The sequence below is a fragment of the Cygnus olor genome, chromosome 1 (assembly GCF_009769625.2).
Source record: "Cygnus olor isolate bCygOlo1 chromosome 1, bCygOlo1.pri.v2, whole genome shotgun sequence".
Lineage (NCBI taxonomy): Eukaryota > Metazoa > Chordata > Aves > Anseriformes > Anatidae > Cygnus > Cygnus olor.
In genome coordinates, this window is record NC_049169.1 from 51,877,031 (window position 1) to 51,903,196 (window position 26,166).

The window sequence follows — 26,166 nt, forward strand, 5'->3', positions numbered from 1 at the left end:
CAAACAAATGTAGCTATCCCAACAACCTGGACTATTTTGTGATTCTTCTCCAGTTTCTCCCAGACAGTGAACAAATACCTACCTTTTCTCATTTGAACTAGATCCAAGTTTACCATTTGAATTTCATTTCTTTGTTACCTATCATGAAGTAAAATCAAAATAATGACTGTGGCTAACATTTGATGCCTGATGCAAAAAAAAAACAAAACAACAAACAAACAAACAAACAAACAAAAAAAAAACAACAAAAAACCCACCACCACCACCAAACAACAAACCCTCTAATGCTAAGAGATGGACCCTTTTAGTGAATAGAACTAGCTGTGGTCAACTTATATCTTATCTTACCTTGTGACCAAATAGGCTATAGACTTTCTCATTTCTCTACTGGTTCTAGAATATGGCAGGCAACTGCTCAGACAGCAGAACAGATTTCTCTCCCTTTTGCTCATGCTGCAAAAAATCCAGTGGATGATGGTGGAGCTTATCATGAAGCTATGCACTTTAGATCAACAAATCTCTATAGGCCAAGTATCAAACTGAATGATTTTTCTTCCTTTAGCTGCAGAAAGCAACATTTTTATCTATCTTCCTTTTTATCCATCTCTTTTGCTCTCTCAGAGCACTCACTGTATGCAACTGGATAACCTTAATTGTGCTCAGACTGCTCTTTAAGCATTTGTATGCTAAGAAGGGAAGAGAGGGATCAAGAAAGGGCAAAGGGAGCCCTTTAAACAATACACAACATTAAACACGGTGCAGAAATTTTCTTGTCCTAAAAGGTATTTGAAAACACGAGAAGGAAAGCAAGTAGATGATGGCAAACAGTTTGAAGGGAATAACAACAGTTTGCAACTGAAGGTACAGTCTTAACTCCTTTGCTACTGGCACTATGTTCATTTCTACTACAGAAATGGGACCTAACATTATCAGTCTCACAGTTGGGTGGTGTATTTTTCCACAGTTCCGGAAGAATCTCTGGTCACTATTCACAGAGAAACTAACTAAAGATCAGCATCATTTTGAAATTAATTACTAGTTTAGAATGGTTCATACTTAAAATAATGTATATTTCTCCAAGACGGCATGCCATACTGGGTCTCTAACCATTCTTATGGCCACATATTTACATATGACTTTCTGTTATTAAGGAGACAGAAGAAAAGATGGAAATTTACAACCGATAGTTTTTCCCTCATTCACAGAAGTACAGCTCAAATAAAAATCTCTAAGAGGATAAAATAGCCCTAATATTTTTTTCACATGAAAAATTATTAATCCTTTCAATTAAAATTGTATTTATATTAAAAAAAAAAATGTTAGTGCACCTATATAACTACCTACATTGTGCATTGTCACTATTGTCAGAGGCCTGGAAAAATTATACTAGAACTATTTTCGTAGTTCATACAACAAGGTGAAGAGTGATCTGAAAATTTATTTAGTGAACTATAAGTTTAGGCTATTTTGACAAAACAAAACAAAAACATACTTTCTAACTGGCTTTTTTTTATATATAATTTATTTATTTTTATTTAGCAAATCCATTTATTTTCTTACTTGCAATTCCTTTCTTGGAGGAGAGGATTTCCACTGAGCGACAACTCCCTTAGGTTATTGCAGCCACTTAACCATGCAATGACACTTTTAAGGTCTGCATTGTAATAGAAAACAAAATTAAATACCAATTTGAATGTAGAACCATATTATTTTACTTAAAATCACAAATAGTACCAAAACCATGAAGAATTATAAACAAATCTATTACCTGTACAGTACAGTTATTATCAATATGTATAACATCCAATATTTATGTTTTCTGTATGTCTCATAAATATTTGAATTTTATAAATATATTTGGAACAATCCAAATTCAAATAATTTATAATTTAATTAAGAACTTCTAGTTTGGATGGGCATTTGATTTATGTTTTCTATACAACTCACCTGACAAGCAGTTATTTTTGATGTCCAGCTTTTCCAAAGACACAAATGAATTTAAAGGCACAAGCTCAGTTAGACTAAGAACAAAACAGAAAAGTTTATTTTTAACTAAAGAAAAACAGCAGCTCATAAACAGGCACCAGAATCTTTTACAGTTATATCAACTTACTTATTTACATAAGAAAATACTCATTTAGCTATCCAAGGTGCTAGTATTAATTACCGAAATTCCTCCTTTAACTTCAAAGCATTTCTTAGTCTTCTCAGAAAGTTACTTTTTGCTTGTATGTGTTACTGTTTTCATTCAATTGGTAAATATTTCATTCTATTTTTCTTAAATTTAGTTCTGAGGATCCAAAGTCTTGTACAATTTACAAGTTCAATTGGCTTTTTCTTTAGTCAACTTGACTAGAATAAAACAGAAGGCCCTGATTTTGGAGAAAAAAATAAAATCTGCTTTTCCCCTTTCCTTTTTCTTCATTTCCCATACTTCTTGTCAGCTTGTTTCTCCTCTCCACTCAGCACTCTCCACTTCCTAGACCCTAAAACCAACATAATTGTTGCCAAAGTTGTATTTCTTAACCATTCAAAGCTGCACTGTCCTGTAAAAGATTTTTAGCACTTCCTCTGAGTACTTCTGTAAGACAGTGTCACAGAAGTGCCAGTTATACAGACAGCTACAAAATTGCACTTCTTGCCTTTGAGAGTTTTTCTTGTGGAATAAAGCAGCAAAGCAGTGCTAAAGCCACTACAAAATTCCTATTTGTAGTATTGAAGTGTAGATGTGAGGAAACAGCTGACATTCATCTGTACAAATGATTTGGACTGTGAGATGTGTATTATCATAACTATTAAAAACATTATTACCCAGTGTTATTAAAAGTTTGTTTAGTTACAAACTTGCATTGGTGTAACTACCAGTGAATGTTAAACTATTCAGTCAGCTGTTTCCAAATATTACCTTTCAGATTAAAAAGTTTCTTTTGATTTATGTTAAATATAAATGGGGGAGGAAAAAAATAAAATCAAGATGTTGAAATTGTGTTCAACTAAAACTAGAATGTTTATGTATAAGCATATACTAAATAAACTATATCTGCTGAAAAACTTACTTTTAGGTAACTTATTTCATTCCTGTAAGGACAAGGCCTAAGCATAATGGGAGAATGGCATCACAGATGGCAATGCATGTGTTCACTTTGTAACTGTTAATTTTCATGAAAAGCAGTATTTTCTGAGGGTAATATTTATTACCTTTAAAAGCTATAAATCAGAGTTCAAATGGTCACAAATATAACCATTGAAAATCCAAAACCTACTCACTTCACAAATTTACAATTGGCCAGAGCCAAAAATGCTATTCTGTTGTTGAAATCTGTTCTCCAGCACAGGCTGGAAAACATTACAACTGAAAGACAAAGTTGGATTTAATTCTGGTTAACAAATTCTGGACCAAGTATTGGTTGTGGATTCTTTATTCTTGTTGGAAATTGGCATATAAGAGGGAAAACAAACAAACAAAAAACAACTAAAAACAAACAAACATTTTAATAGTAAATTCAGAGAAACGGATATAAAGCCAATTGAGTATGTGCCACTATACTTCAATTTCCTTCTCACTCCATATTTTAAAGTTGTCCTTGTTCTAATGCTATTTAGTTCAATTACCTCCCTGCCAGTTTTCCAAAGTATCAAATAAATATGAAGAAGCATTAACTCTAAAAACCATTAAGCATCATAAATACTCTTGTGCACACCACAAGAAGTATCAGCATTTTAGGTTCTTATGATCAGTCAATAGCACATAAATATTTTTAATATTTGTAACAAATACCTTTATAGATAACAGTGGCAAACACACTGACTAAAAGACTAAAATCCGTAACATATTAAAGATTAACGTATTCAGGAATATCAGGAAAATAAATGTCATAACAAGTATGAGGGACTTGCATACTACTTTTACAAAGCCTTTTTTTCTACAAGTCATAATGGATTTTTTATTTTATTTTTAAAGTGAGTTGGTTCTGGGGATTTTTGTCTGTATACACTGCAGTGAATTAGAAATTCTATTTGACTACTGGACTATCCTTGCCTGCCGTTGGCATTATGAGAGTTAAAATGTTTCCCCGTCATTCTATAGCTTTCCTTTTACTGACATTCTTTGTTAATTTTTTTCTTAAGAAAATTCAAACCAGAAAGACAAAGGACATTACTGAAAACTTAATACTACTTGACCTTGTCACATTAGCCCAGGGCATAAGAGAGATATAAATTACAAAGAAGACACAAAAGTAAAAGATATTTGCAAAAAAGCAAGCTATAGCTTCCTCTTTCTGCTCCCATTTAAGGTTGTAGCAGGACAGGACACAGATAGCCACAGAAACTATATGTCAGAAAACAAGATTTAAGAGCGTAGAATAGTTGTAAGTATGCACCAGAGAAAATAAAGATTGCTTTTTAAAACACAAATAGCATTAACTCCTCAGGATGGTCCAAATCTTGCTGTGCATCAGCTTTTCCCCAGAAAGTTATCACTGATGTTAATGAGCAATAAGGAGGGAAAGACAATTAAAAACAAATTTATGTTAATCTAGATCTTTAAGTAATGTTTATTTCTCTTTCATACTTTAAAAAAATAATAACATTTTAATTTACAATATTTGCCATATTTGTAAGTCAGAATCAAACATAATACAGGAAATCTAAAAGTCACTTGTTTCCTGAATACTCTGTTAGGCAGTATGCTTCATCAGTATTGTCCATGGTGCTACATTCTTCGAAATAAACACAAGACCAGCAAAGAATTACTGAAAATGACAAACAAATCTAGACCAATAAGGGGTGTGTGGGGATGATGACAGTATAAATACAGTATACATACAATATAAATACAGGATAGTTTATTCATGACTGACTGAATTCAACATCCAATGACACATGTATTGTGACAACTCTGGAAAATCTGTCAAATTCTGAAAACAGAATGGCTTGCAGTGACAACAAGAAATTAAGTTAAAAACACACATACCATGTATATTTAAGTAGTGAGAACAATATGCATCAAGCATTCAGAATTCAGCTGCTTTTTAGCATTTCTATAATAAGCCTATTAAAAATGGCATGTATTTAGTTGCAAAAACAAGAGCAAGAAGTTCACAAAGAATTTGATCCTGGTCAAACCAGTTTCCCAGAAAAAGAATTTTTGCAGCTGATGGTATTTTTTTTTTTTAATATTAAATTCTTATCTACCACACTTAGGTTACAAAACATAACAATAATAATAAAGAAAAACTTTGGAATATTAGAACAGAAATTAAGAGGGATAAATTTGTCTATTCTCAAGTTGCACAAAAAGTGTAAGGACTACTTGAACAGTAGACTGATTTGGTGTCTCACTGTAAAACTTTTATATGAAGAAGAAATTAACAAGTAAGCTACATAATTGTGATTACATGTAAATATAAATCTCACATGAATTCTTACTGCATATTAAATATGTAATAATTTTAGTTCCAGTGGAAAGATTTTTCTCTCCTACACCTAAACCTTTATCTACCATATCAAAAAAAAAAAAAATCCTTTTTTAAACTAACTTATTGTTTGTGTTCTCCAGCTGCTCCAAAAGAGAGCACAGATCTTCACAGTCCCAATTCTGCAGTAATCAAGTCAAGAGGGTATTCACCTTGTACACTGACCTGCTATGTGCTTCGTACATGAAAACCACAGTAAAACACAATAAAAGCGGAGGTGGTAATACTGCTGCCATTTTTATATTCAATGAATATGTAGTTCATCACTACATGCCATAATTCCTTGTTGCTATATTGTAGGTTTAAAACAATTAATTTGGAGTTTTATCTTTAGCAATTTTGGGGTTTATGAGAGAGATAAAATAACATCTCAGAAATAAAAAATATTGTAAATTAGCATAAGAATTTTTTTTTTTTACAGTACTACATTTTTAGAAAAAACACAGATTCACAGTATTATCACTATATGGGCTTCCTGCAACCAGTAAAAAGGAAATGGCACTCAGTGTACACTTTAAAAAAAACAAACAAAAGAACAAAAAAACCCACCCCAAACCCATAAAATTGCACTAGCTATAGGATAAAAGTAAAAAAACAGTTTTTCTTTCAACAGTTTACACCATTACATTCACTGTTGCTATATGGAACATCAAGTTACTCATGCACACACATATGGAGCTGCTTATAAGTGTGTAAGTGCTTATAAGAGTGAGTGCAACAGAGCAGGCTACTGAAATCCCAGGAATCTGGAGGCCTTTAAAGTGAATTTAAGGCTATCTTGTCCTGTTTGTCCCAAAGATTTGAGATAAGGTATAGATACATAAAGGAAAGAAAGGGATTTTTTTGTTGTTGTTATTTGTATCACATCCAGTTTGCTCGTGCATAAATACTTGCTTTCTCCTAGTCCATCAGAAGACATTCAGCATCTCAATGAAGGCACTGGACAAACAAAGTAAGCATTGGAATGGAGAATAAAAAACCTAAGATGATGTCATGGGCAAGTGGTACATCTACACGGCCAGCCCAGCACAACCTAGATCTTGAGGCTGCATTCAAGCTGTGGCTGAAACTGGGCTCTTAGGTTTGCTGTCTCACTAGCGGGCACATCGGGTGTTCCAGCAGTACTGTAAACATGTCATTATACACAACATAGTCACAACTTAATGTGGGAAGAAAAAAAAAAAAAAAGGAGAAAACTACAAGAAGATAGAGCCACATTACTGCCCATGCCATAAAAACCTGAACAGGTCAGGAAAAACAAACAAATACACACACATAAAAAACCAACCAAACAAGAAAAAAAAACGAAGCAAAGAACATGAATGAAATCAATACGTGTGATTTGGAATTTTACACTTAACAGATAATGACCTTGCTAGTTGCAGGCATGAAGCTTATCCAAACTCCAGAGGAACTTAAAAAATTTAAAACTTTTTAAAACTTAAGGACTAGATTCTGTAAATATAAATAACTAGGTGTTATATTTACGTGTGTGAACTTATATGCATTCTACTTCATTAGAGATGATTGAAAACAATCTGTTTATAAAAAGTTATAAAAAATATAGGTTGCATTTTCTTAAATAGTATTAATTTTCCATAAAGGGCATTCCTTATAAAAGGACTCAGACTTATAAATCTATTCTCCCACAGGCTCACAGATACAGCTTACTCTGCTGAACTACTGTCACCAAGGATGGGATTCTTCTGTTCAAATGTAGACACACCAACTACGTGAGCTAATCGTCCAGACTCTGTCAACAGTCAATGAAGATGAACAGTCACTTGTAGGGTATGATTTGTCTCAAAGCAAATGTCTAGAAATGGTAGATGAATCACATGCTAAAACAACTCCTCTTCATTAACTCGAGTGCTGAATGATTAGTTCAGAGTGTATATTCAGAGTGTATCGTGTGCAATGGTATATTCTATGTGTTTAGGTGAGAAATCCCATTCAGAGTAAACACATCACAATATTGGAAAAAAAATAGTAATTTACACGCAAAATTCATTTCACTACCAACACAAAGTAAACTAGAATTGTTCCTTTTTAATTTTTTTTGTTAGCTCAATATAAGTGTAGGAAGGGGTCAGGAGGAAAAATAAAAATCAGAATTTTGACTCCTGAAAATACCATCATTCTAATTCTGCAGATGTACAGAATATTTTATAAAATGGAAAAGAAACCTGATTATGTAGTACCTCAACACATGATCTAGTTTTATACTGCTTGTCTTGACCCCGCTTTATTATTCTGTATCTTCAAACCGAACCGTAACAGTGAAGAATGAAAGCAGATATGCAGTACTAAAATTTGGTTTGGGGGGCATTAATATATCATGTATATGAAATAAAAACCAGCCTAATGAACATTCAAACTTGTACTATTTAGCTCTAGCAGTTATACTTAAAATAGCCTTCAAAGTCTGTTTTGAATAAACTAGATGAGAAATACGAAGTTTGACAGACAAACTCTAGAAACAGTTGCTAAAGAAACACCATGGTTTTAATAATGCTGCAATGCTCAAAAATTATTTTCATATAACATCTAATAGAAAAAATTACTTTTCGTAGTTATTGCTGTTTCAAATTTTCTTAGCTGAAGGTGGCCAATGCCATTACTTGTCAACCACATACTTTCAAAGTATGGAAAAGATAGTGATATTTTAAGCATACTGGAAATTACACTTTTTAGATAAGTGTTAGAAAATTCCTCTGTATCAACTTCATAAAGGGAAAATATTTCTTGTTTACCTATTTTGAGACAGTGAAACAATCTGCAACAGAGGCAACCAATACAAAGAAAGTATTTTCATAGCAGAAATGCTATTGTCATCCAAATATAGTTCTCTTAGCAGAACATGATTTTCCAGCTTTGGAAGCTAAATAGAGAAGAAAAGGTTATTTAAAATTAATGTAAATTAGAGAAACAACAATGGAATGCTTACCATATGCTTTTCATCAATCATTATTAAATAGAAGTAAAAAACACATTTTGGATATATGTATCAGTTTCTTATTATGTATATTAGGCGTTAAATATTTTTCAATGTTCTCTACGTAGTCTGAATAGTCAATATAAATTAAAAAAAAAAAAGTGGGGAGTCAAGAGCCACAATCTTACTATTTTATGTGTGCTGATTACTGAAAATAGTTTTCGGCTCCCAGATGCATAAAAGAATCATTGGCAGTAAAGATTATTAATTGTCCATTTAGTAAACTACTTTTCTATTATATACGTTGCAGCAAAAATTTCAACTTCTGGAGAATCAGCATTCGTGAAATCAACCTAAATTACTACTTATCTGTAATGACAATAGTACTTCATGACATTTTAAACAGAGAACAACACATAAACCAAGGAGGGAAATATAATAATTGAAGGGACAATTTTTTGAGGACTTAGGAGCAAGAAAAAACTTTACCACTGCTAGCCATTTTTACCTTTGAAAAGTCTCTCTCTAAAAGGAGAACAAAACAAAACAACAAAAAAACAAAACAAACAAAAAAACCACCCCAGGCAAACAGAGCACATGATGAACATTCTGAATAACACTACTGTTAACAAAAATGTATGTACAATAAAACATCCACTTAATTCAAAGCTTTTACCTCCTGTAGGTTATTGCCTTGTAACTTCAGAATTTGAAGTAGTCCACAACTCTCAATGCCTTCAATTTGTGTGAGATGATTAAAAGAGCAGTCTAGGTGTATGAGAGTAGGTGCTTCACAAAGACCTTTTGTGCTAATTAATTGATTATGATCCACATTTAATTGCTGAAGGTTTTTCAGTGACTCCAAACCACCTGAAAATTAAAGGTTTTAGCTGAGTTAAGCCATTCTGAAATAATAATAATAAAAAAAAGTCTGGTTTTCGAGTACCAAGAAAATTCTAAAGTTTCAACATATTCATATCATATATAGTAACAATATTAGTCCTATACTTTAAAAAACACTCTATTTTGACACTATCAAATACGCAGTGTGTACAGGTGATAAATTTCTGATCCTATTAACTAAGCAATAATAATAGTTCACAACCCCTTTAGAACTTCTGTTGGAACAGAACATTCTTTAAATTATAAACTACGCTTACTGTGCTTGAGGACTTTATAACCTATTCTGAATCCATCAGCTCTATGAAACACTGACAGCTCTCTTAAGATCACCCCCAGAAATGGAAACAGTATTTCTTTAAAAGTTAATTTTAATTATTTATTTTTAAAATGTTTTTAGAAAGCTATGAGCAAGGTGAGAATAAGTTGTATTAATAGCTAGGGCAGACCAGCATTATTAATGTAAATGCCTCCTGTTTAAGGAATTATATTACAAAGTAATTTTTTTTTTTAAGAAGAAATGAATAAAGAACTTTTATGAAGTACCTTCAAGTATAAACCTACACTTCTACAGCCATTACGCTAACAACAGACTTACTCTTACCAGCTAGAGAGCAAGAATGTGTGATCTCTCCTACAAAAAGATGCAAAGGAAAACGTCCTTTTGCCCATATTTATTTCAGAGTTTTTCACAAATCGTTCTCTTACAGTGGTAAAATCACACTCATTCCATGGTCTTACTATATGCTAGATGTTCTTTGATAGCTGCCTTTCTGGAGTACCGATGTGTCTGACTTGCTACAGGCCAAAGCAGTTTTTTCCTATATCTCTGTAGTAAAACTTCTTTGAGGGGGTATGCCTTAAAAAACACATAAAAAAAAAAAGGAGTTTCTGATTTTACACTTCTTTCAGGTATTCTTCATAGGATTGTTTTATGTAATACTTAATCTCATCTTAATGCCACCAAAAGCTTCTCAAGTTCCCATAAGCAAGTTGGGCAAACTTTTGAATGTCTTTGTGATTATCCTCTGAGAAACAACTAGATTATAAAACTAAAGACCACATTGCCACTGAGGAAATTCTTTACTCAGAGTGGTGAGGCACTGGAACAGGTTGCCCAGAGAATCTGTGGATGCCCCATACCTGGAGGTGTTCAAGACCAAGTTGGATGAAGCCCTGAGCAACCTGATCTAGTAGGTGGCATCCCTGCCCATGGCACATTGTTGAAATAACATATTCACCTGAAAAAGCATTGGATATTAAAGAGATAACATTCTATATCTAAACGAAATGTTATATATTCTAACTTCAAAACGGTGCTTCAGGAAATAAATATACAAGTCTTTAATTATTCTGAAAGAATTTCAAACATACGACATACTATCCTGATTGCAAGATCCTGTTCTGTATTTTCTCTCCCACTTTTTTTTTTTTTTCCCTGGAAAAAAAAAAAGGGAACTAGCACCATCTAGTGGTCTCAAAACAATTTCCTTTCAGACAGTATTAACAGCTTCCAAAACTTCCTCACAAGAGCAGTCTTTACATTTCCACTATTAAGTTATCAGCACAGGAGTACTGGTAACTTTAAAAGCACTGAATTACCATGGAGTGGGACAGAGGACAAACTACACACAGAGTAAGACGAGTCAAAGAGTTAATAGAGAATCTGGAAATTTCATATTCTGCGTACTGTACTAAGCACCTTTTTTACATCTCCTTCTATCTTGTTTAATTAGACTAGAAGTAACTCTAAACAGACATGCCAAGGCTATATACAGTGGGATCACAATCTACTCTGGAACTATCAAATACATTCCAAGAGAAAAAATACAAGAGAGAGGATAATATAATACACGGTAGTTTAATGTTTCTTGTGTACACGTGCAAAATTAAAAATAAGCCTGAAAGTCTTCTGCACGTTTCCAGTAGATATTGTCTGTTTTACGTGATACAACCAACAACATCTATAGTGGTAAATGGGAAAATTTGTTCTGTTAAAAAAGCATATGGTTTCAGAAAGATTTGTAGAGAACCTTTAGGTAACTCTTAACAAATTGCTCTGCACAGCTCCTGTCTATCAGCTATCAATGCAGTTCTGAAGTAACTTCTAGGTGCGACAAAGATGTGCTTTCTTAAAAATAATAATTCCAATGTGGCATTTAAGAGTATCCATAGTTACTCATTGCTATTCTTAGCACTACCAGGATTTTAGCCAACATACTACAACAGACATCCTAAGAAAGCGTATTCTATAATTAAAGTCAACATGCTAGTTTTTGTGTAAGAAATTTTTTATATAAAGCATCCATCTTCCAAATACAAATGCACTGAAACTAAGTATATTGCTGACACAATTACTTAGTTTGTGAGCATGCAACCTTAGGTGGAAAAGCATAACAGACATATTTCTCATACTTTTACTGTTATGTTAAGGGTTTTCTGGCAACTCCCATTTTTCCCCCTACTATATTTTAAATGAGGACAAAAAAAAAGAAAAAAGAAAAAAAGGAAATCAGAATGTGCCTGATGTTTCCAACAATAAGTTAATAAATGACAAGTATTACAAATATGTCTTTTTTTTTTTTTTTTTTAGGGAAAACAAAATCACACACACACAAAAAAACAAGAAAACAAAACAAGCCCTTTGTGAAAGCTGAATGAACAGGAAACACTGCACACTGTTGCAACTGTGAAAGGCAGATTCCAAGCTGATTTTTGTGAACATTTATTTAGCCACTCAAATTCATTAGAAACTTAGTTCACATAGCACCACATTGCACAAAATTGAAAGTACAAAAGTATTTTTACAGGATTTCCATAGAAAGATACTACATTCCACACAGATGCCACAGTCCTAAATTCATCCACCAATACTACTAATTACTAATTATTATTACTACAAATAATTCTTACAGTAATCTTGCCAACATTTCTATCAAGCGTGGTACATCTGAAAGAATCTTACCCAGCATTACTGGCCACAAGGATACAAAGCTAGTATTTATATTCACTTTGTTTCATCTCTCCCTTTTGGGATATTGATATGCTTTTGTAGCAAGCATTGATATTCCAGCACCCTTATTCACAGGTAATATAAATTCTTCATAAACATTAACGTTTCAAATTTTCACAGATTAGCAAAAAATATTCAAAATATCAATATCAAACCTGCTAAATTTCCAGACTGTTTGTACGGGTTGGCTTTTTCTTCCCCAAATTTCCTATTTCTCTTTCCTATACCATTGCCATTTATCACAGAATTGCACTATTCATCTTCACACTGTTTCAATTTTTGTGGGTTTTTAACACAATGGAAAACACTTTATAAAAATATTTCATGTGAATGTGTTTCACTCATCAGCTTAAAAACTGTTTTATGTTGTTTTCCTACTGTCCAGGTAGCTCTCTACTACACATACTTTAAAGAGAATTAACAGTCTAAATCAGGACAAAAAAAAAAAAAAAAAAATCAAAAATTACAGTCTCTTTATCTCCTTTCCACTTCCAGCTCAGACTTCTTTCCAAATAATATCTTCAAACTCAGCACAAACCAAAAATACAACTAGAAATTCACCTTTTTAGTCTTCCCAAAACATTTTGCAATTCATACAGAACTGTTTCATCACATGCAATTTTTTCTTCATCATAAGAAAATACAATTTTATTTCAATTAATGAATCTCTGAAGATTTACTTCTGTTAAGATTATAATCCTCAAGTGATATAGTGATCTGTATTTTGTTGGCTTTTACAAATTTACAGTATATCATGTACTAAAACCCAAGTCCCTACAGCCATAGGGAGGCTGCTAAATATAGTTCCTTTCTATTTGCTGCACTATCTCCCTGGAGAAAATTTGCTCCTTTCTTTCTTGAGAGCTCCCTTTCAAGTAATGATCTGGTAATTTACTACTAGCTTTTCCCAACTGTTAATGTTGCTTTTGAGGGACCCCTAATGGTCTTCCCTCTGTATATGATTCTCAAACAACAACAAAACTAGCTTCTCCACTGAGGTACAGCGAGGATCTCAGTTATTCTCACTGCACTGCAATTTCCTCACCTTTTGTCAGTTGAAAAGGCTCTGGATCCTCATTACATTTATACAGAATCTACATAACACAAGGCTCACCATACAGTATTTTTGGCTTGCCAGAAGCTGACCCACAATATCTACCCTATAGGCACTTCACAGGCAGAGAGGGAATAAAACAGGCAGAGTGGTAAATAGCTGTTCACTACATGAAAAATTCCTGTATGACCAACAGGTAACTCCTACTCCAAAGTTTTTATGTACTGATGCATCTGTTGAGGTGTCTGCAGTTACGTGAATTCTACCTAGTTGACTGCAGATAAATGGTACACCTGTTGCCTGCCATCTGTTGACCTAAAAAATATAACTAATTGCATCTGTAAATATAGCAAGTGTTGGCATACTTGCTATGCCTACATGATTTGCATGACTGTATGCTAAACTCATTCTTTTCTCAGCTTTTGACCATTAATTTCTCATATTTTTTCAAAAATTTTTTGACCATACTTATTGGATCTGGGGGGTGGAATACATGGTAGTAGCTTAAGCCATACTACAAGTAAATGTGAATTTGAGTGTGATTTAAAATGCAGGAGTGTTCTAATCCATTTCCTCATTCTCCTTGGGCTTAGCAGCTGGCTGGCCCTGAATCCAAAGGAAGCACAATCCTGAATATAAACAGCACAAATATTCTGCTATATAATAATGGAATAATATACAATATACATATATATATATAACATATATATAATATACAACACAATATAATATATAATAATGGAATAATTTTTCATTAATTTTCTTACCAATTCGAGTGATTCTATTGTAGGAAAGTTCAAGATTTTGGAGATTTATGCAGCCATCTAAGCCACAAACTGATGAAATACGGTTCTTATTCAGAATCAGAATACAGAGATTTTCTAGATTTTCACAGTCAATCATCTCAATGCTGTTTTCCTGAAACAAAGGAAAATAAGAATATTAATAGCATCTGACGTGAAGCAACAGAATTAAGTGTAAAAATATGGTAGATTATCACCAGTGCTTATTTTTATCCCAAACTTGTAGCTAGGAGTAAGAACATTTCTATTTTTTCCATTAAAAAAATAATGTGTTTCTTTTGTGTTCTACTGGGATTGAACAAAGATATATTTTGCACTGCATTCTGGCTCTGAAAATGCCCAGTGAGGTAATTCTGTTTATTATTTAAAGTATAACATTAAAAACAAACAAACAAACAGTTTTGGAAGAGGCAATATTTTATCTAGATTTTTTTTGCTTATAAATACCAATCTTAGAAAGACTGGAAGTTTAGACATGCGTATTATGTTCTCATATTAGTATTTTTCTTTTATGTTTTGAGGTACCCCAAATTAAGAGATCTCAAAATTTACATTCTGAATAGATAAGCAAATTGGGAAAAGGACACAAGTATTTCAACCTACCCTGTTGCCCAGCTCTAATCAATCAACAGACAACACTCCTTTTAAGTACATTTATTATCAGCTCTCTTCTCAGAATTATATTATTTAAATAAATAGATAAATAAACAAAAACACAGTGGAAAGAACAGCAGTTGCTGGGCAAGTAGAAACATTCAAGACATAAATAACAAATAAGTAAGTTAATAATAATAAACTTTCCTATGAACTGGTGTTGTTAAAAGACAAGAAAAAAAATGTAAAAAGAGTTGTTTCATATAAATCATAAAGTTCCAGAGCCAAGATATGTCATACAGCAAAGTGTTTTCTTTAGTCATTAAAAGTTAAATTTACAATGCCTTGTTAGACAATGTACAGTAAAAAGTACCCAGAGATTATGCCTTTAGTAGTATGTCATTTCATTCCTTGAGCACGTATGTGATTTTCACTAATATCCATGGTGTGTATTGCAAAGGACTCTCTCCTACGTACTCATCCCTAAACTGTGCTATGGTGAACAGCACCTACCCATTCATTAATCAGACAGACTGAGATAATGAAGATATATCACCAAGCCATACTAATTCTAGGCTGATACTATCATGCACTTTTCTTAGTATACTTTGACTCTTCTGTGGGATGTTGTTTTAGTAAGCATACTGCTATATACAACGCAAATCTGCTGCTGTAACTGTTCACTTTTGGGAGTACATTGTTGATATTCCTATGCTTTTAAAGCACTAAAGGCTACATGCTGCAACAGGAGCAAACCACAGACTTTGACCTTTTCCAGGTAGAAAAGGTCAGGCTGATGCTTGGACTTGGTGATTCTGAAGGTCTTTTACAATGTAGATGATTGTATGTTTCTATGATTCTACATTCATTTGGATGTAATTACATAACCACCTGAGCAGCAAAATCAACAGTTTTCACTCCAGTTATGATAAAGAATCAAATATGACTGGTACCTCCACGTTGATATACTTCAGGTCTTTGCAGCTACCTAGTCCATCCAGTGCAACTAGCCCACAGCGTCTCAGAGTTAAAACTTGAATATTTGAACACTCAGACAACGTTGAGAGGCTACAAGCTGGCAAATCCTCAAGTGTTAGTTCTGTGACCTACATGTATTTGATGATAAATAAGATTAATTGTTGCTATATGGAACATATCATTATACAATGTCACATCTTTAAAAAGAGAGACAAAAACTACTTTTTACTAGCATTTTAGAAAATGCAAGCAACAAATATGTTAACCCTTTCATACAGATGGGTCTGATCTGTTAAACAGGAAAAGATATTATAAAAACAATGTTTGATTTTAACATCCACACTAAGACAAATAAAACTGATGTTCTACTAATGATATTGAATTTGAATGGATGGAAGATTAAAACTAAGAAAAACAATTAATAATATGAATTGCTTCTTATCACGCTATCATAAATAAAGAGTGAGTGCACAAGAACAAATGAAAATAGTTCAGTCAGAAAGAGTTTGTAGTCCGGTATGTCATCTCAGACTGGATATGAAGAGGAGAGCACAGAGCAAGCATACAGGGATACTCAGTGCTGGGAACCAACAGGTGTTCTTTATAGCAAAACACCATCTGTAAGCTGATCAGCAATGTCTTGCTTCTGGAAGAGACTAGTCTTCTCAAAACTCTGAAGAGGATAAATGAGCAAGAGATGAAATACAGAGCCTTATACAACGGCAAAACCATTTTAATTTAGCTGAAGATAGGAGCTGGAAGCTCCCGCCTTTTACAGTCTTAAGATGCTATCAGTCATCTGAAGACACACCAGTCTGCTCCACAATGCTCACAGGAATTCAAACATCATTCTCATTGCCCTTATCTTGCATTCGTGCAGAGGAACAACTCCCACTGAGATCTATATCCTACCCAACAATAATTTTCTCCTCTTCCAAAACAGCATTCTGCTGTAAAAAAAAAAAACAAACAAACCAAACCAACCAAACAACAACACACAAAAACTAAAAATACTAAAACTAAAAAATACTAAAAATGTAGTGAAAGTTTAGCTTCCCATTTCATTCTAAATCTGTATAGTTACCTGCTGCAGAGTACTCCAAGGGCCACTATGCATTATCTTTTGTATACTTAATGGAGGCATCTTGCTAACTGAAGTTTTCCTTGGTCGTTTTTTAATATTTGACTTCTTTCTTTTGTTTTCCTCATATATTTTAGACCATGATTTACACGTGTTCATCCAGTTTATTCTCTTTTTTTCAATATCATCAGGCAGAATTAGTTTATTGGAATGATCAGTGGCCTCTTGAATTGTGTCCCAGTTCTCCCTGACTTCCTTATTAAGATCTTCCACTAGAAACACAGATTTCTTTGTTGTTCCAGACTGATAAAATTTATCTTTGACTTCTCTATTACCAGTATTTGACTGGATATTTGATGGACTGCTGCGTATATCATTGGCTGTATTTTCTACCACGTCAGTAGCTCCAAAATCAACAGATTCATGCTTCGAAGTATTCACACCTGAAGCTTTATTAAGTTCTCTAGTTTGTGAGTAATTTTCTTCTATGCATATTACTGAATTCATATATATGTTTTCATTATTTACTTGAGAAGAGTCTTCCTTCTTCTCAGAGCTTAGCATATTTGTTGGTGTCAATTTTCCTTCTGTAGGAATCATCCAATTATTTGTTTCATCCATCAATTCAGTCTGTTTCACTTTTTGTTCCTCTATTTGCTTTTTTAGTTCCTTTTTCTCTTCTATTATTACTTTCCTATTTTCTGTCTGTTCCTCTTTTATGCTTTCTTTGTTGTCTTCTCCAGTTTCAGTCATCATAGCTTTTGCTATTTTTTCTCTTGATCTTCTCTGTTCTTCTCTTCTTATTTGCAGCTGTTTTTCTCTTTCAAGTCTCAGGCTTGCTTTCTTTTTCTCATATTCCTCACGCCTCCTTACTTGTTCCAAATATTTCTCTCTTTCTAGTTCTCCTTGCCTCCTTTTTTCCTCTTCTTTTTTTTGACTCCTTTCTTCCATTCGCCTTTTCATTTTTTCCTCTTTTACCTTAATTTCTCTCTCATTTTCTTCTTGTGCTTTCTTTGCCTTTTGTATTTTATCTTTCCATTCTTTTAAGATAGGAACATATTTTTTACGGACTAAAAGTGTTCTGAATCTAGCCTGGATTTTCACAGCCGCTGTATTCCTTTGTTCTGCCAGGCTTTTTCTTTCTTTTTCCTTCTGCTCTTCAGAGGCCTTTTTCTCCTCTTCCATTTGCAACTGTAGCTTCATGATCAATTCCTATGACAAAACAACAACTGGGAAAGACTTCAAACACTTTTAAAATAAGACACGTATTAGCATAGTTTTACTATTAATAAACAGTATCTGGTGTATTGACTGTTACAGAATAACATTCATTCTCAAATATGACAGTAGCTTCACAGTATTTGACAAAATCTCATTGTACAACCTTACCTCATGTTGCATCATTTTGTCTCTCCAAGCTTTCTTTTCCTTCTGTAACTCATCTTCCATCACAGTTTGTTGTTTCTGTACAATAAATACTGTATAAAGCCTATTGTACAAAACATCCTCTCTTCAAATCCCATAACTTGACTTTACAATCATCCACTTCGGTGAATGTCTGAATTCATATGAGAAACTCAGGTGTGTGAGTATCAAAATAAACCTGACACTCAGATCGATAATAGCAGACTTGGTCATGTACTGAAAGATGCATAACATCAGAGAGTTAGCATCTTGGTATTTGGCCCAAACAACTGCCACCTTCCTCTGTACTGTACTACTTCAAATTTTGCCCTGAAAATTACTGAAAATGAAAACCATGCTAACGAAACCAACATTCAAAGACCAGGTACATTACAGCAACAGAACAGAAACAGAAGTTCTGAAAGTAGCACGAAAAATCACTCTGTGATGGTATGTTACTGATAATCCTACAATCTTTCAAACAGGAATTTTGTTCAGTGAATGTAGTGGGTCTGGCTGGCATGGAGTTAACTTTCCCTGCAGTGGCCCATACAGTGCTGTGCTCTGCCCTGATATCACACCAATGTTTTGTCTATTGCTGAGCAGTGCTGGCACAGCATCAAGACTCCCCTAACCCCTCCCCCCCCACACCACCAAAGCCAGTAGGCTGGAGGTGGGCAAGAAGTGGGGAGGGGACATCACCAGGGCAGCTGACCTAAACCGACCAAAGGGATAAACAAGTCAAAATGGGAGTCATATTCTGTTTTGATGGAACTCAGTAGATGAAGCCTGACTCAGCCTTCCAGACATAGACAAGAAAAGGGAATATAGTAACTTCTACCCAGATGAAGAACAACCTGAGCTAAACTGAATTTCATTCAAATTACTTCAATCTAATATTTAGATTTTTCATCTAAACGTGAAATTGGGGTGAGAGGTCAAAAGTATTTTCCAATAAGGCACTGTGACCACTGTTTGTTTGTGAGTAATTTAGCACAACATTTCCAGTACTTTCGCTGGTATCATATAGTAAAAATTCAGTACAGGCAAAGCCTAAAGAATAATTTACCATTTAACATAGTAAATCAATTCACTGTTTATCAAAGAAAAAAAAAAAAAAAAAAGGAATCCCAACAGAAGATGGTACTTATGTCTTATGCTTTCCTTTGGTATCACAAGCAGATAGTTTAGGATGGTCATAGAGTTTGTGATAATACTCTCTTTTTTGCATTAAATCTTCAATTCAATTGATCTAGGTGGCAACAACATATTGGCTTAAGTATCATTAACTACCTTGTGCAGAAGCTCTAACTCCATCCTTTCAGCCTCAAATTCCTCCAGACGCTGCACCCTTCTGGCATGTTCTTCTTCATTCTCTTTTTCCTGGGCTTCCCTCTCAGCTTTCCACTTTTTCCCCTTCTCATCTTCAAGCTCAGTTTGTCTTTTCTCCCACTGCTTAAATTCTTGTCTACATTTTTCTTCTATTTCAGGATAAGTAAGGCTTATGCTCAGTTCAACATCAGCTACAAATTTGTAATCAACCAAGCAAACATTTTATTTAATTTAATAATAAGCATTGGAGGAGAATAAATGGTACTTATGCATTAACAAGAAAATACAACAAAAATGATCTTGTGCTGATATAGCCAGCAATATATATCCCCATGGAAATCGGAACTACAAGTCTTTTCTATTAGTGATGTCTTTTATAATCATGATGTACACTTACGATTGCAACCTTTGATTCTGCCACAATTATGCCTATTCTACCAATGCATATATCAGGATTACACATTGGCTTCAGGATAAATGCCTTCTGTGGCTATCAGAAGTGTTTTGTTTTTTTTTTTTTATAATTGATCCACTCTACCCCAAAATATACAAAGGCCATGGTGAAGGGAAACATTACAATGTGACTATAAAAAATAAAACAAGTTGCAGCCAAAGCACAACGTGCTTAGTGCCTCCAATCCGGCTACCACTTGTATTTTTTTTTTTTATAATTATAATTATTTCAATCATTTTGGGGTAGTATTTTTTGAAACAAATTTCTATCAAGACATTGAAAAGAAAGATTGCATTGTGATCCTTAAATTAGATAAAAGCACAAACATTTCTCATGTACATCCAATCCCTGAAGTCTATTGCATATTGTAACATGCAAATCTTTAGAAATAATATTATGACACTCATGAAAACAGAAAAGCAGAAAATAGTGATATGATGCTAAAGATCAACACAAACAAATAATGCATTTGCTTACCTGCAACAAAATGGTCATCAGTGACCACTTCTTCATTGGTGGACTGACTGCTATACCTAGGTGTTGTAGCAATCTGCAAATCTTCATTTTCAATTTCAAATAGTACCTAATACGGTTTAATATTGTCATTAAGAAACAAGCAATGAAATTTAAAAGCAGAACATTATAAAAATCCTCCATAACAAGAATAATCTTTCCATCATATGACAAGTATAATAATATGAAACTTACTGATTAATAGCATCCTTGGAAACTGAATAATGCAAGCACATCAGTCAAAAAATGTTTTCCAGAGTAAGAAATATTGGAGCAATTCCCCAAAATCACAGTATTTTGTGAAGGATTATTTATATATAAATATTATTATTTTTTTAATGTATTTTGCATTTTGAACTGGAAAAATATGTGTTTTGCATTTGGGGTTTTTTGTTTTACTTTCTATGCAAGTAAGCACTACACTTATGCATCAATGCTGTTCTAGTCGTAGCCAAAGAACTAGTTACTTCCTAAATTTTTAAGTAGTATATTTGAAACAAGGTTTGCTGTATTTCTTTTTTTCTTTTTTTTTTTTATTGGCAAGAAGTAATCTATTTCTGCTTATTTACCATCTGTTCATCACATGCTCGGGATATACATTAATATTTGTAATACAGCTGAAGTCACAGTAATTAAAAAAAAAAGAAACAGTAATTTTGCTGTTTTAAACAATGGTCCTCTGAGAATAAAAATTCATGTTTGCAAAAAGTGCTCGCATTATGAAAACAGGCGACAAATTAAAAGTGATTAAACACACATTTGTGTTTCTCTACAAACTTCAGCAAGGTATTCACTTTAATCCCATTAAAATATAAAAGAACTGAGGTTCATAACTCTTGATTTGTCCTTGAAAGTTACGAGCTTTATTATTTTAACATTTCCTATAAAATAACGAGATATATTAGGTACAAGATTAACAGTAACGCATCCTCCAGTCATCATAAAAATAATAAGGTTAGAGAAGTTTAAAACTGTTCTAATACTACTAAGATAATATTCTGGGAATCAATAACAAAGGATTATTTAGGTTTTTTTGTTGTTGTTTGCTTTAATTTTGTTGATTTTTGTGCTCAACATCTCAAGCACTAATAAAGAAAATTTATTCCAAATTTTAAATCTTATAGATATGGTGTATTACAATAGAGTCCCAATTCTGAAGAATAACATACACAAACTCAATACCACATGGTTGTCTCTTTAGGAAGCCAACTATACGAGCTTAAATTATCTAAATTACGGAACAGAACTTTGTTCCCTATAAATATTATTGAACAGAGAATACCCTTTTTTTATTTTTTTCGAGATCTTCGTTATATTCAGAAACCAATTCTGACAAGTGATCTGAAGCACGGCGAGGAACTACTTCATAATTGTTACCTAAAGAAGAAAGAAATATATAATCTAGTACACAGAGAGAAATCGCGTAGCAATACCCAGTTCTGCTCTACACTGCTTAGCTACTATATTTCTTTGCACTACAAAAAAATAAAGCATATTTTTTCTTTAAAACAAAACAAAACCACAAAATATTGATCAAACATATATGGGAGTCATTCTTACAAATTAAAAGCAGCGGATACATATAACTGGAACACACACAATGATTCTGTACGAACCTAGTGTGTGCAAACTGTATCTGCAAAAAAATACACAGCATAAAACAGTGGGACATATGCTGGGTAGAAAAATACAGGAGAACTTATAACAGACAGGTAAAAAACTGACAAAAAAATGCAAAAATAATGAAAAAGAATAACTGCCTATTACAAAAAGTATGAAAAGAAACATTCCCCAAACATCAAACCGTAGAGACAACATTGAACTTTTGTTCACAAAGACCACTACACTAAATGATTTTGAAACCCATGATGCTGTGAATAACTAAAATGGACCAGACAATTCCAGGTGTCTAATATAACACATGAACTATGAGCTTGGCTTCAGTCACACAGCAGGCACTGGAAGATTGCTCCCAATTACAAAGCCTTTTCATTCAGTGATGGCTTGAATATCTCTACAGACAGACTTTAAACATCCTTTGGGGCTCAATTGTATCTGCACTTTTAATTTCAGCTCATAGTGACTGCATCTCAGATTCTAATGAAGAACCTGGCCTAGGTTCTGTTTCTGAAAATGAACCTGTAATTTGCCTTGATCTATAGATTAGCATCAGATGAACTTTTAGGAAAAAATAAATTCATACTGAAAGGTTAACCTGAGAAGACCGCATTGCATGATTCTATTTCTAGAGATTCAGCACGTTTTCAGAAGATGATGAGATAGGTTTCACTACTTGCTCTACTTTAAGGTTTGTATTGTTTTACTGATGATTGTATATTGATAATATAACTTCCATGGGCAATATGAGGTGCATACGTATTTTAACTCTGATCCCTGCTTACCTGTAGTTTCATCATCTTCTAAGTCTTGCAGTTTAACCTTTTCAGCATCTTGATTTCTGTTTTTTATGAAGTCTAAGTAGGAGACAATCAATTCTGGCAAGTCATCTGAAATCTAGAAAAGCACGATGTTTCACATAAATTCTACATTTTCAACTGACTGCCACAACTATAAGCAAATACATAATATACAAGAATGTAGACTCCTATAGACTTCTCCTTTAAAGCACTGATGAAAATTTACTAGTAGCTGCTACCAAAATTTTTCCCAGTTTTTGTACTGGGAATTCCCACTCTTCCCATTGCCTTGTCATCCACTCAACAATCAATAATTTTCATTTTTACTTACATTTTAATTAAAATCAAATCAGAACACATTTTAGTTACTTATCTTCTGCTATCTCCAGAAACATTGTTCAATTAACATTTTCTTTGTAATTGGCTTGGACCAAGAAATTAGGAAAAGCATCAAGATAAAAATTAACCAATACACATGATGCATAGAATCTTCTTCATAAAGATATTAAAACTCTTTCAAAAAAAAAAATTCAATTTCAAAGTTGGTGATATAAACATTTAAAGTATGCATATACATCAGATGTTTCAAATTACTTTATTACATAGATACTTTCTATTCAACAGATTGTCTTTGCAAGGATTTGGGAAAATGGACTGCCTTCTCTAGATTTGTAAATTGCTGTAAACATTGCTAGCATTTAGCATGTAAGAACATAAATAATCAGCACTGATGTCTTGGCCTGCCTTTATTCATATCAAATATATATGGTTACATACGCACAAAATCATCTACTCTAATATCCTGTAGACCATTCCTTTTGAGTCTGAAAGATCAAGGTAAATGAAAAAAGGCCTAAATAACTAATCAGATTTCAGAGGAAAATCTTTACCCCAAAAAAGAAGTCCCACAAAAAAAAGGGAGCTCAAGCACCAATTTATATGAAATCAATAAGAAGAGTCTTCAAACATAAGACAGTCTCTTATAGCATTTAAATACAGATTTAAATGAATATACATGGATTTATTTATCCAGGTCTAATCTACCTTTTTAGCTTTAAAAACAAACAAACAAACAAAAACCCTTCTAGCTTCAGATTCTAAAATAAATTTATTATAAAATAATTTATATTTACATAAAACAATATTTTTTATAAATAAGCTATCAGTCTGTTTTCTCACTTAAGCAGAATGCTGATGCTCATCTCTTATTTTCTTGTCACCACTGAATGTTACATTTTTCATGAAGCCATACTACTTAGACTACTTTTGAGGAGAAATCCTCAGGTTCAGTATGTCAGGAAAAAGTTCATTCACCAGTTAGGCCTTCTGAAGCCTGTATTACTTTCAAGCATAAACAAAAGGAGTGTGAGCCCATGGAATACTTACTGTCTCAGTGTCACTCAAAGCTTCCTCTGGTACCTCTGTGTTAGGATCATCTGCTTCAAAGGAAGAAACACTGATTCTGCCTAATTCAATTTCTATTTCTTTTTCAATTCTTTCAGTGTCTTCTGACATTCTGCTTTCCATAGCATGTATCTGCTTTCAAAACTCCACAAAGAAAATATCAACTTCTAGCACTCCATGAACCAAAGTAAAGAGGGTGCTCATTTAGCATAAATTTATTCAGATATAGATATTGAACATTAGACTTAGAATATGAAAAGAAATAGCATAACTTTGTTCTGAACACTTCAGACTATTGAAGAAACAAGCAAAATGTAAGAAAAATGTTAGTTTGTGATAAGAGAATATCTGGAGCATAGTCCAACCCTAAGTTCGGGCAGGGGAAGCAGCTCACGCCCGCTCCTTCACAGGCACTGAGCATCCCCGTCGCTCGCCGGGGATGGGACCCGCTGAGCACGCCTCAGCCGCCCCGAAGCTACAACTCCCAGAGGGCACCGCGGAGGAGCACCTGCTCGCTGCCGCCGCTGCTCCGCGGGAGGGCGGGGGAGCCACCCCTCTACATGCTGGGAGCTGTAGTCCGCCCCTCTGCGCACCCGTTCCCCGCGGGTCTCCGCGACCTGCTCCGAGTGGCTACTCACTTCTCGTGCAGCCAGCCTCCTACCGGAGCCAACACCTTCCCGGTCGCCGCGGAGGCAGGCCGATCGGCCCTCCGCCTTGAGGCCCCGCATCCACGAACCGCGGCAGTAGGCGAGAGCGCCGCAACGCCGCTGCTGCCCTGGGAGCGTCACCACAGCAACGGGAAGCAGACGCTCGGAAGACAAGCGGGAGGGCCCAAACTTCACCAGCATTCGGCGATTCGCGCTCGGGGCGTGGGGGGCGCACCTCGGAATTCAGCTCTGTCGGGGTCGTCTGCGAGGGACGAAACATCTAGCCACCCTTTCCGTCGTGTCATTGTTTGTTTTTATAATCGGGGACAGGAACTTGGTTTTCAGCATAAATTAGAATAAAAGCAGACCAAAGACAAAAAAAAAAAGTTTAGCAAAGACTAATTTCAGTCTGTATTTTTGCTTCCATTTTATCTTGAGAACTCCATCGACATGGCAAATGAGGCCAGTCAGACAGCTGTGCTTCAGAGGTGCGCTGGGGTCCCACCAGAGCTAGAAAAAATATCAAGTCACAGAATTAAGGAGTCCACTGTGGTGGTTTTACCATACTGGACAACCAAGTTCCACCACAACCGCTCTCTCACTTCCCCTCCTCAGAAGAGCAGGAGAAGAAAGTACGCTGGAAAAAAAAAAAAAAAAAAAAAAAAAAAAAAAAAAAAAAAAAGCTTACAGATTGAGATAATAATTAAAGGGAAAAGGAAAATGGGGGAAAAAAAAAAAAAAAAAAGCAAAGGCTGCACGGAAGCACAGAGAGAAAAAGAAATCCCTACTTCCAGTCAACGAGCGGTGTTGAGCCATGTCCTGGGAAGCAGGGCCTCAATATGCATAGTGGTTGTTGGGGAGGACAGATGTCTTCATAACGAGAGCCTGTCCCTCTCTTTCCCCTTTCCCCCCTTTTGTTGCTGAGTGTTATACCATACGATATGGAATATCACCTTGGTCGGTTTAGGTCAGCTGTCCTGCTGATGTCCCCTCCCCACTTCTTGCCCACCTCCAGCCTACTGGCTTTGGGGGGGTTGGAGGAAGTCTTGGTGAGGTGCCAGCACTGCTCAGCAATAGACAAAACATTGGTGTGATACCAGGGCTGTTCTAGCTACCAGTGCAGAGCACAGCACTGTATGGGCCACTGCAGGGAAAGTTAA

General features: G+C 34.4%; 1 protein-coding gene across 3 annotated transcripts in view; it reads right to left on the reverse strand.

The window, feature by feature from the left end:
• The window catches only part of LRRIQ1 (leucine rich repeats and IQ motif containing 1), a 109,831-nt gene extending 84,696 nt beyond the window's left edge, over positions 1-25,135 (reverse strand). For 2 of the 3 annotated variants that reach the window (XM_040558298.1, XM_040558314.1), the window contains exons 1-14: positions 24,998-25,135; positions 24,342-24,532; positions 22,941-23,052; positions 21,821-21,915; positions 20,503-20,608; positions 19,533-19,762; positions 18,225-18,299; positions 16,839-18,047; positions 15,730-15,882; positions 14,147-14,297; positions 9,089-9,282; positions 8,231-8,358; positions 1,948-2,021; positions 1,561-1,654 (exon numbers count right to left, since the gene is read on the reverse strand). In XM_040558298.1, coding sequence (XP_040414232.1) covers positions 1,561-1,654; positions 1,948-2,021; positions 8,231-8,358; positions 9,089-9,282; positions 14,147-14,297; positions 15,730-15,882; positions 16,839-18,047; positions 18,225-18,299; positions 19,533-19,762; positions 20,503-20,608; positions 21,821-21,915; positions 22,941-23,052; positions 24,342-24,482 — 2,762 coding nt within the window. In that variant the 5' untranslated portion in view covers positions 24,483-24,532; positions 24,998-25,135. The remainder of the gene's footprint in view (positions 1-1,560; positions 1,655-1,947; positions 2,022-8,230; positions 8,359-9,088; positions 9,283-14,146; positions 14,298-15,729; positions 15,883-16,838; positions 18,048-18,224; positions 18,300-19,532; positions 19,763-20,502; positions 20,609-21,820; positions 21,916-22,940; positions 23,053-24,341; positions 24,533-24,997) is intronic. The other variant, XM_040558306.1, reaches the window with a different exon arrangement.
• Positions 25,136-26,166: the final 1,031 nt, after the last annotated feature.